Here is a 12,330-nt window from a genome sequence, read left to right on the forward strand (position 1 = left end):
TATGACAGCCACGATACCCACTGCTTGCAGAATTCGAACAACATGAGAGAAATTTGCAAAATATTGCATTACATAGGAATTAAAACAGAAAATATTGAGGATATTCAGAAGGTGAAGAAGCACCTTGTATGATTGAAGAAATATTGTGAATGCATCAGGATGATATCATCCCAAAACATTGACTTTGTTTCACTCTTCACAGATGCAGCCTAACCTGGTCATTATTTCCAACACTTGTTTTGATCCTTTAAGATACTTTTATACTTTTAGTTTGAAGCAGGGAAATTCAGAAGAGTTAAAGGTGGAGAGGAATGTTAGCTTATCATAGTTTCAGTTCTGACTATGCAATAACTTCCTTATTTTGTGAAGTAACTTGTACTTCAAGGGACATATTTTTGTAAGTAAATTAAATTTATCTTATGCCTTACAACATGGATAAAACAGCAGTTCTCATCCAAGAATCTCCTACAATCGAGCAATTGATTAAACACAGTAAAAATGACGACTGTAAAACTGACTGAGCTCACATGCTCCAGACATTCATTTGCTGTTAGTGTCCCAGGCCAATACTGTAAATTACAATTTTGCTTGTTTTTATAAATGCCTCTAGCAATACTGTTTTGTGTTAGGTCAACTGTGCATTTTGTATATAATGAACTGGTCTTTAAATAAAAGTTTTTGTTTATAGTTTATACAAAGATGCAAGTAGCTTTTAAAAATTACAGATTAATTGGACATGTATAAGTCAGAAAAAAAATCAAACTACCCATCACAAGTACTAAAAGCATAAAGAGACCAAGGAAAACATTACTCAAAAATTACCAACAAATACGTCATAATGAGTGACAATTGGAAACTCAAGGCAACTAAATACTCACCAACAGTGGTAATATAGTCCCAGGTTTTCCATTCCCAGAGACCGTACGTCCCCTGAAAAATGTGGAAGGAATCCTGACACCAATGTAATCGTTTGGGAAGGTTAAATTCTCGTGGGCAATTGGCAGTCACCTGAATACTCTGAAAATTTGCCAACCGGGAGTTACAAATCTCACAGCAACAGCTTCATTAGTTTACTGACAGTTCTGCATTTGTACATCATTTAATTTCTTTCCTCTCATAACACTGATAACATTTTTGTAATTTGAAGGCTTAACATCCTTTGTTAGTAACACGATGTTGCAATGTATTTTTGCGTCAGCACATTTACTATGAGAGAACTTCACAGAACGAAAACAACTTGAAAACTTCTCATTTGGCTATGAGATCTATTTTGCAGTGCTATTAAACTACTTGGCTCCTTTAATAAAAAAAGGAGTACGTCAATTCAAAGTACAACATATTTTGTTAAATTTGTAGATTACACCCAAGGACACAGATCACTGACAATCAGGTGATTAAATAAGCACTTAGACTGAAACATTTTTGACACCGGTATCTGTTATGAAGTACAGGAATGTCACACAATCCATTGCTGTTTATTTATGTTTGATTTTTATGACATCAAGTAATTTTATCAAACAAAACAGGGGCTGTTTCCCATAGAAAATACCCAACTCTGAAAATCTTCCTACACTTCGCACAATCATGTCCTGAACTGATGAGTCTACTTATCCAGTTGTAAAGTTGCGTTTTGCATATTTACTCCCCTGAAACTTATGCTTTCCTGGTGCTTTGTCAATTATAAGGCAAAAGCTTGGAGACTCAGTATAAAAGTCTCCATCTGCAGTACATTCATTTTAATGAGCAGCAAATGTTTAATATGGTATCTCCTAATTACATTTCTAACAAAGCTGTTCGTAACGGCTTTCAAATATACAGTACTTCAGAAAAATTAATTTGGAATTTCTGATACATTGAGCATTTTTGATGTAATACCCCTCTCCTGTCCCATAATCAGCATCACTTGAGCAAAAGAAGGTGGAACTTTTAAACACAGATTGTGCCCAGGACACTTTGTCTTAAAGTGCATGGAGTTGGAATCTGGCTGAGCCTGCAGGTGAATGTGACAAGATTGAGTTCCCACTAGTTGCACTCATCTGTTAGCCTTTGAGACAATTTGAAAAATTAAGCTGGGGTTTTGGCAGTGATGATAGTAATGGCTATGTTTTAAAATAATTTTTATGATTTGTAAAGATCACACTACTGTATCCCAATTTATCCAGAAAATGTTTCTACATTGCAAAAAATATATTTGCAGTCACTTAAAATATTACTCACAGGAAACATATTGAAATGGTTTTAAAACGCTCATTTTGTTCTTAGATAAACAGCTGCACTGATTAATCTTTAGCAAGTTACCCCTCTTAAATACATTAAGAAATATGTGAAGTAAAATTTATTCTAAAAGTTTTTAAATGTTGCTAAATGTAGCATTCATTGGAATTTTTTCCTTTGTTAACATGCAAACAAGTTTGAGTGCAAACTTAGAAGTGAAAAAAACTTCAAGAAAACGTCATGATATGCACAGAAATTATCAATTGTAATCAAAACTTAAAATTGTTTCTGTATTATTGTTTTTCTGTCCCGCTCCATGAAAAAGAGGAACAGACCAACTCTAAGTATTAAATAAATAAAACAAAGAACTGTGAATGCTCGAAATCAGAGACAAAAACAGAAATTGCTTGAGAAACTCAGCAGATCTGTAAACGTGGAGAGGGTACAAAGTTAATATTTCAGGTCGAGTCACCCTTCTTCAGAACTAATGCATTACGTAAAAATTCCAGGATATCAAACTGTATTCAGCTGCTCCATCACGTCGAATAAGTAAATCATATATGCACTGTGAAAGTGACTCAATCCAGAAAATGAATATGATTTAGGCAATTTTTTTTCCCCTAAGTTAGGCTCCATCCACTTCCCTGCCACCATCAATTATTATTTCCTAATTTCACAAATTACTTTGCTAATTTTAGCAAATCAGCTTTGAATGAACTCTCAACAGATATGGAAAAATTGCAAATGAAACAAATTCCAAATCTTCAGAGCAGGTTTGAATTATAAAAATATCACCACCTCTGAAATAACATGATAAACATCTCCAAAGGAAAGATAAAACACAAAGTTCAGCTCTATCATAACCAATTAAAGTTTGGGAAATATCACCACCTCTGAAATAACATGATAAACATCTCCAAAGGAAAGATAAAACACAAAGTTCAGCTCTATCATAACCAATTAAAGTTTGGGAATTGTGTCTGCAAGCAGACCACTAGACAACCATCAGGGTAATAATACACATGCAACCTTATCTTTTGGCTGATTATCATTTATTGGCCTTCCCCAGTGCCAGAGATTGGGGAACATGATCTTCACTTGAGACAGTAAAACATCATAAAAATCATTCTGAATCCCACTGGGCTTTCAACCAAATCCCAGAGAGTTGCAGATAAACACATTATTGTCAGAATTCATCATTCTTCCTTTCCAAATGCCACAATTGCTTATTTTCTAGAAATCTAATAATATCTTCATGAAAGATTAGAATAACTTAGTTTCTGATACACATTTCAAAATTTTGTCCCATAAGTTAATTACCTCTGTGAAATGTAAAATGTTAACATGTGCGACCTAATCCCTCTACTTCCTCCAAATTTACATAGCATAGTTTGTTCTACCTGAACTCAATCACTTGGAACACTATTCACGGTTTTAGTCATTGTTGTATTCTATCAAACATTATATTACAGAATCCACATTACGCCAGATTTGTATCTCTGATCTTAGGTAACAGATCATCTTTGTCAACCTTCCTGCCAGTTCTTGAGTCAAACTCTTTAGCTGATATAAAAGTAAATACAATACTTCAAATAAGGGTTGTAGCACTGCCTTTTACAACCTTATTGTGATCCCAGTTTTACAATGAACCACCATTTGAATGTTGCCTAATGCTGCAGCAAACTTGCTGCTGAAACTTCAGAACACATTGAATGATCACACCTAAATCTCACCCACCCATTTAACATTCACCTACATCTTAATCGTTGTTGCCCAAGAATAGTAGAACTTTCAACCTAGTAACCTGTGCCAGCGTTGTCACCCCATTATAGTGGTTCAAAAGACAGGACATTAACACACTCTCATGTTCAAGTAAGGTTGGGCATTAAATTGCTTGTAATACCTACATGTCAAATATTAATTATTAAAAAGCCTGTTTCATTTCGTTAGGACATTTGGAAGTACTTTGCAATCCAAAAACAAATCTGAAATCTTTTTGTATTCAGCAAATATGAAAGTCAATCTATGAAAGTTGATTCAAATCACTGAAGTACAATACCCAAATTCCATGCAATAGTGTACTATGTAAAAGTATTAATGTGCTGCATATGAAAGTTGTAATAACTGTGGTACAGAACATTAACAAATAGATCAATTAGATTAGATTAGATTAGATTCCCTACAGTATAGAAACAGGTCATTTGGCCCAACAAGACCACAACGACCTTCTTAAAATGTAACCCACCCAGACCCATTCCTCTACCCTATATTTACCCCTGACTAATGTACCTAACACTATGGGCAATTTAGCACGGCTAATTCACCTGACCTGCACATCTTTGGATTGTGGCAGGAAACTGGACTACATGGAGGAAACCCACACAGACAGGGGGAGAATGTGCAAACCCCAGGCTGACAGTCGCCCGAGACAGGAATTGAACCCAGGTCACTGGAGCTATGAGACAACAATGCTACCCACTGAGCCACCATGCTGCCCATTAAATGGGATTTGAACCCAGGCCCTCCCTTGCACACTTGTTATCTCTTCTCCCAAGCAAGAATCATACCCTAAGATCAACAAGCCAGCCAATGTAAGGCAATGCTGCACTTAAAGACTCAACAATTACTTATGATACACTGCAGCACAGTACAATGCACCTGTCTGGCACTGGTCAGCATCAGTCATTCTGCACAATCCTGCTGACGTTCAATTTAAATATAACAAGGTACACCATAAACGGTACCCCCCAATGAACACTTCTCCCTCATTTTCTATCCTGGCAAATATGGCTCCCCCACACATCTGTCAACTGATGGAAAAACCAGCAGTTTGTTGAACCCTGCTGAGTTGCACTTTACTTACCTACTGCATGATGACCCGTTCAATCTACAAACTGCCCACCTTCTATCTTGCCCGATATGGAGAAACCTTTCTCAGCAAGATCTATTTTTAAGCATCCTTTGTATCAAGAACGGAAAACAAAGTCACTAACAGGTCCTTGTGACAAACCCTATCTATTCAATGTGTACAGATAGAAACAATTCTGCACACTCCTGAGACGTGTAAAATATACAGACTAAGTAACGGACTAATCACCAGAACATATGTACTTGGGGTAGGAGTATCAATTCAGCCCCTCAGTACTGCTTTGCCTTTTGATACAACCATGGCTGGTCTCACCTGGGCTTCAACTCCACTTACCTGCCCAGTCTCCATAACCCTTCAACTCCTTATTAACTAACAATCTGTCTATCTCCCACTTAAACTCACTCAATGCCCCAGTACTATCACACTTTGGGGTAGTGAATTCCACAGATTCATGACCCTTTGAGAGAAGTAATTTCTCCTCATCTATGTTTTGAATTTGCTACCACTTATCCAAAACCTACGACCTTTCATTCTTTCATACCCCACAAGGAAACATCAGTTAATGAGTCTTGACTTTGTGGATTTGCATTCCTTAAAGAAATAAACATTATTAATAATTTGTATGAAATATATGGAATCTCAAAAACTATAGTAACACACACACACACTAATTTTACTGTATGAATTTTCAATACAAATGAAGGCTTGTAAAGGATAAAAGTTCAAGATTCTTATGTCTTGACTGATCAACATACCAAAATTAAGGAAGATCAAAACAAACTAACAACCCAAAATAAAAAGTAATTTTGTAATACATTTAGAGGTCTTATTTTTAAATATTCAACTGGTAATTAAGGAAGGTCAAAACAAACTGACAAATCGAAAAAAAAGTAATTTTTAATACATTTAGCCAGTCTCATTTTTACATATTAACTTCAACTGGTATAAATCCACACACTCACCATAATTCAAAATGTCTGAAATGGGGCAACTGCGTAAGAAACCCAAAAGCAAATCTAGAAATGGCACATTGTGTGGAAACGGTGGATTAAAGGGATGGTTGGGATAAGGGGGAAAGGAGAATGGGGATTGGTGGGCGGAGGAGGAGAAAGAGCTGATCAGATCATCTTGGAGAGCTCTAGAACTTCAGACTGTGTAGAGCAAACACAAACTTGTTGGTCTCCAACGCTGGGATGTCATCATTTTCTGAAGCCAACCTCATTTCTCACAGTGAGGAATGCCAAAGTTAGTCAGACAACCTTATCTGAACATTTTCTGCATTTCATTACTTTCCATTGGCCAGGCTGAATATAAAATAAATTTCTCAGTTCAATTTAAATGTGTTCATTTGAGTATTTAAATTATTTAGTCCACTTTTGCTTCATTTCCTTGTTCATCTTCATCCGTTTCTTCTGAAAATGGAGGCCAACTTTCTCTCTGGAATCTTGTTTTCTTTTGGCACTGAAGCACAAAAAATGTATATATTGGCCATGTGCTTTCAATTACGAACTACAATTCCTACAAAATAACTTATATTTTGAAATTGGAGGATACCTCACTGAGGTTGAGTTACTAAGGAGCTAGGTTAACCTTCCAGGCAAAGCTTGTTTCCATTTTGAACTGAGAATTGCCATACAACCCTCAATTCAGTTCCTTACATAATCAAAAACAGATTTCTACACTTCCTAAATTGTTTTCTCAAAGAATCAAAGATGCTTTTTTTGGTCATCGTATCTCACATCACTCAGGTTCATTCAATGAACATTGTAATGGTCCAAAGCAAAAGTAATCCAACAAACAGCACATGGGTACGTCTCACCTCTGAATGCTGATAACTGTGGCATTCTGTCCTGCTGTCTTTAACACGTCACTCCATTCATCCTCATTTCCACGGATCGCATACCTAGATTAAAGAAAGGTCAGAAAATACAAATCCTGAATAAACATTACCTCATTATTCAATAGTATGAGGAAAAGCAGCATAAGGAAATATACAATAATCAATTTTCACGTACAATTTACCACAATCCATAATATACAAGTAGCAAACCAAAATTCATGGTACTGGAAAGGCATCTTAAACTTTTTCCGAAGGTCTTCCACGTTCACACAAGGTGAACAATTGAGAGTAAATAATTTATATTTGGATTCGCATATTCTGTAGACAATTACATCCATTTATTCTTCAGTGCTATAATGAACCAATTTGCTACAGAGTACTTTCCAACAATTTGAAATATTTAAGGAATCAAAGAATCTACTTCCAAGGCGCTTTGTTGGCCATGGTGTCGAAAATTGTTCAATCATTAAACTTTTTGTGCAGCCAAATTATCCTTTAAAAAACACAAAATTAATCCTGCATGCCTCTCCAGGTTCAGGAAGTTTAATTGCATCATGTAAATTAGTTATTCCAACTGAGCAAATACACTGCTAGGGATGCCATAACTGTCACAAATACTCATGGGTTAGAGATGAACAACTGGCCAGGACTCCCTCTCCTGATACCCAGCGACCTCTGCTGGAAGAGTGAGGACAGGATTGACTTGGTAGCCACATTTGCGTGCAGCTAAGGGTCATAAACTTAGGATAAGGAATTATCCATCTGAGATACAGATGAGCAAAAATCTCTTAACTCAGAGGGTTGAGAGTCACTAGTATTTTCTACCACTGAGAGCTGTAAATTTTCAGTTACTGTGTGTACTCAAGGGTGAGGATGGAATGCTTTTGAACAGTAAGGGAATATTGAGATGTAGGGATAAGGTGGAAAAGTGGACTGGATCCATGATCTTCATGGAGATGACTTTAAGAATTGTATATCCTCCTATTTCTCATGTCCCAAAGTAAAAACTCCTTTGCTATTTACTATTATGAAGCCTCAAGAAAACTAACTACTTGGTCAATTTCTTTTACATGCTGCGATAGATTCCGATTCCATTACCATTTTCAGCATAGCTGTCAAATATTACAAGAGACAGAAGAATCTCTTAGCCTTGTCCACTATTCTTTTACAAAAGGCTTTACAATACAGATAATCTTGTTTTATTTACATGATGAAACCCCAAATATAATTTTGAATAGCTCTTTCAGACTCTTCTAATGAAAAGATTGTCAGCTGGTACAGAAACTAGCTTCCACTGTTTTTTGCAACTATATACTAACATGCCCACTATTCTGTCTCAGTAACAAGATTTAAAACGATCATTTGAAGAGCACTCAACTCAAACAGTTGAGTGAAGAACTAGATTGAGATAATCCAGCTTACTTTCCACAGGAACCTTGCACCAAATAATTGGAATTATTCGAACTGGATTCAAACATGGATCCCGAAAATGAAAGCAAATATCATTCCTTTTATCAGGTATTTAAGGCACCAGATTCAAGATTGCAGATGCCCTTCCATCTGACAATCCAAGTCAATACATTAAATTTTACTCCTTTTAACTAAAGTATCAACAAGGATGTCATGCACTATGCTTTTCCTGGAGTAGCTCAATCAGTAGTTCAATTCCGTAACTAACTGTAATCTGTAACTTGCATCACATAGTCCATTAACAGCATCTTACTGGGTTAGATCCATTCCTTTCAATTTTTCAACCTCCTGTTTGTGTTTGTCTTGGAATTCCTTTGCTGCTTCCTCCTAGATTAAAAACACAACAGCAACAAACATTATTGTCAAAAGAGTGCTGCATTGACACTGTTCTTCACATCTGTTGCAACAGACTTGTGTATTTTTCAAAGAAGTGCCAGAAATGAATTAATGGAAAATTCCACCTCTCAGTAAGAAAAGTGCTTAATTCTTCAAAAATATTTACTTGAAGTAGTCATCAATTAATGAGTCCCTGAACAGATTTCTCATTCTGGGCATTCACTGTGCGATACCGGTGTTCATGAGTGGTCACTTGTTTATCCTTGTGCAGGGCGACTGGTCACCACGCATCACAGTTGCTGATACGGTCAGTGCTTCAGCCCCAGTTGCTCTCAATCTACATGAACAATTTGGATGCGAGGACCAAATATAATACTTCAAAGTTTACTGATGATACAAAACTAGGTTAAAATCAGAGCTACGCGCAGACTGAACAGAGGTTTCAAAGGGATTTAGACAGTTTATGAGGGTGGGAAAGAACTGCTCAGATCAAATATAATGTGAAAATCTGTCAAGTTAGTAAGAAAAATAGAATGACAGTGTGCTTTTTAAAAGGTAAAAATTTGAACAGTGTTGATATCTAAAGGACATGGATGTGTCACTGTTCATGAGTCAATAAACACTGATATGCAGCTGCAGCAAGCAATCAGGAAACCAGAGTGCTTGCCTTAAAGGAGAAAGTGAGGACTGCAGATGCTGGAGATCAGAGCTGAAAATGTGTTGCTGGAAAAGCGCAGCAGGTCAGGCAGCATCCAAGGAACAGGAGAATCGACGTTTCGGGCATGAGCCCTTCTTCAGGAATCTTAAGGCCAGAGTGCTTGACTTAAATGCAAGCGTTTTTAAGTACAGAAGTAAAAAGAAAGTCTTGCTGAGAAGTTTTGGTGAAATGGCATTTGAATATCGTGATGGTTTGGGATGGCATTTGAATATCATGAAGCAGATCAACCATCATCTAGCTCAATGGTGGAGCAGGCTTCAGGGGCTGAAAGATCTACTTCTGCTCATATTTCCTCAGTGCCTTTTCTTACAATTCCTTCCTGTTGGATTAATCAGCTAACCCAACGTACTTTAGGAATGAACAACCAGTTCATTCTAATGGCTTCTAATGAAAACAGGCAGTCAGCATCAAAAGGTGAAAGGCGGTAGTTCTAAAAGACTTAGACAAATATGACGAACTTGGCATGATGTTGCAAGAACTAGTTCCATGGACAAACAATGATCTTAAAATACAAGCTACTTCTGCAATTAGATAAAAAGCAGACAAAGTACAAATGTTCTTTGCTGCCTGGATGACACTATTTGCATATGCTTATGCCATATTTCAAAGTAAATAATTAATAGTCTAATGAAAGAGTTCACCCATACCAGATCCTCAGAAAGTGATTTGATCGTAGGTTCCATGACTACCGCCTTTGTGGTAATCATCTGTTCTTCCACAGATTTTTCCAGAATCTTGTTAAAGAGCTAACAACACAAGAACGAATAGTAAACTGTAAATTTTCCCAAAGGATTTTTCAAGCTTAAAGTCAGTACCATAATAAAATCATTTTGCTTGATATCTTTTTGTATTCTTTCACAACTTATTTTAGGTAGAATACTTGCCATTTTTGGGCAGATACTGAACAGACATAATGCCATAAATTGGGCTAATGGTCGGATACTTGGTAGTGTGGATGAGCAGAGGGATCTTGGTGTCCATGTACACAGATCTCTGAAAGTTGCCACCCAGGTAAATAGTGCGGTGAGGTAGGCATATGGCATACTGGCTTTTATTGGTAGAGGAATTGAGATCCGGAGTCCTGAGGTCATGATGCAGTTGTATAAGACTCTGGTGCGGCCGCATCTGGAATATTGTGTGCAGTTTTGGTCGCCATACTATAGGAAGAATGTGGAGGCACTGGAACGGGTGCAGAGGAGGTTTACCAGGATGTTGCCTGGTATGGAAGGAAGATCGTATGAGGAAAGACTGAGACACTTGGGGCTGTTTTCATTAGAGAAAAGAAGGTTTAGGGGTGACTTGATTGAGGTGTACAAGATGATTAGGGGTTTAGATAGGGTTGACAGTGTGAACCTTTTCCCACGTATGGAGTCGGGTATTACAAGGGGGCATAGCTTTAAATTAAGGGGGGGTAGATATAGGACTGAAGTTAGGGGTAGGTTCTTCACTCAGCGAGTCGTAAGTTCATGGAATGCCCTGCCAGTAGCAGTGGTGGACTCTCCCTCTTTATGGGCATTTAAGCGGGCATTGGATAGGTATATGGAGGATAGTGGGTTAGTATAGGTTAGGTGGGCTTGGATCGGCGCAACATCGAGGGCCAAAGGGCCTGTACTGCGCTGTATTCTTCTATGTTCTATGTTCTAAATATGCTGAAGATATTAAATAAGCTAACAAATTTAGCAAGTACCAATATATTTGATGCATCAATTTCTTAGGGCTTCCCAACTCTGTACTACAGATACAACTGCAGTTAAACAATGGATTACAGGGAACAGAAACACAAATGTTGTTTTCAGAGTCACATCAGCAACTCTGTCTTGTAGCTCTTATGCTATTGAGAAATCATTAATAACTCAATGTCTGGACAGCAATCATTTGACACTTCAAATGTATCAAATGCACATACAAGCAAGCAAGCTTCAAGTCTGACACATTTTACAATTTCCCAATATCGCTACAATATACAAGATCCATTGTTATATACTGTATAACCATTTGGTCGACTTCAATGCTGTTCCATGGATTCAGTTTACCAAGTTCCTCCTATTTTTAAACAGAAAGAGCACCATGTTACAGAAGATTTAAGTCACATATTACCTGAACAACTTTGCGGATTATCTTGTTGAAAAAGGCTAACAATTGGCTTACTGGAAGAGCAATTTCTTTCTCAAGTTGGTCGATTGACTTGTGCTGAAGTCCAATACCCAACAGCAGTGCCTTGAAACAGGACAAAGATATTGTGAAACTAAAGTTACATTAAAATTACATTTTCAGCAGAGAAAACTTAAATACTTCATAAAATGCTCTAAAGGAACTTCAGGTAATGCTTTCACAAGTCTATTTGGAAAAGTGTTGTATTATTTATAATTCATTTAGAGCTCAAGTAAGTCTTTATTCATAATAAAATACATCCTAAAATCATTTTGTAAAAGACGTAAAATGCCATCTAACAAAGGGTCTCCCCTAATTACGCAGGCAGTGTGTTATTAAGATCAAAGTCTAAATTTGGGCTCTGATTTATGCAGAATTATGTCAAAATTGCTCTCAACAATGATAAAATAAAAAAAGGTAAGCATACTGCCTTTAATGAGACAACTGTTAGAAATATTCCGGTATTTTTGAACTGTCTTTGCAATTCCAGATAGAATGACTAAATTAAAATTGTTGTGTAATGTACGCTAAAATTTTACCTGACAACAAATATGGGTTAACAAGACAGGGCAGGGACAGGGGCAGTGGGGAGTTGAGGCTGACTTACTGAAAATATCCAAGATATTCACACTAGTGGTGAATGGTAAGAGCAATTGCACTGACCGTAGGAAACTGTTAGCCTCCAAGTCTCACAGGGAAGTGATAGGGATGTCAGACTTTACGAATGATTAT

General features: G+C 37.0%; 1 protein-coding gene across 1 annotated transcript in view; it reads right to left on the reverse strand.

The window, feature by feature from the left end:
* Positions 1-5,962: 5,962 nt before the first annotated feature.
* The window catches only part of nat10 (N-acetyltransferase 10), a 94,946-nt gene continuing 88,578 nt past the window's right edge, over positions 5,963-12,330 (reverse strand). The window contains exons 25-29 of the mRNA XM_087996330.1: positions 11,545-11,664; positions 10,095-10,193; positions 8,647-8,720; positions 6,903-6,986; positions 5,963-6,544 (exon numbers count right to left, since the gene is read on the reverse strand). Coding sequence (XP_087852456.1) covers positions 6,445-6,544; positions 6,903-6,986; positions 8,647-8,720; positions 10,095-10,193; positions 11,545-11,664 — 477 coding nt within the window. The 3' untranslated portion in view covers positions 5,963-6,444. The remainder of the gene's footprint in view (positions 6,545-6,902; positions 6,987-8,646; positions 8,721-10,094; positions 10,194-11,544; positions 11,665-12,330) is intronic.

This window comes from Chiloscyllium plagiosum, unplaced genomic scaffold, assembly GCF_037043375.1.
Source record: "Chiloscyllium plagiosum isolate Xiang-an unplaced genomic scaffold, Cpla_swu_hap1 HiC_scaffold_18, whole genome shotgun sequence".
Classification (NCBI taxonomy): domain Eukaryota; kingdom Metazoa; phylum Chordata; class Chondrichthyes; order Orectolobiformes; family Hemiscylliidae; genus Chiloscyllium; species Chiloscyllium plagiosum.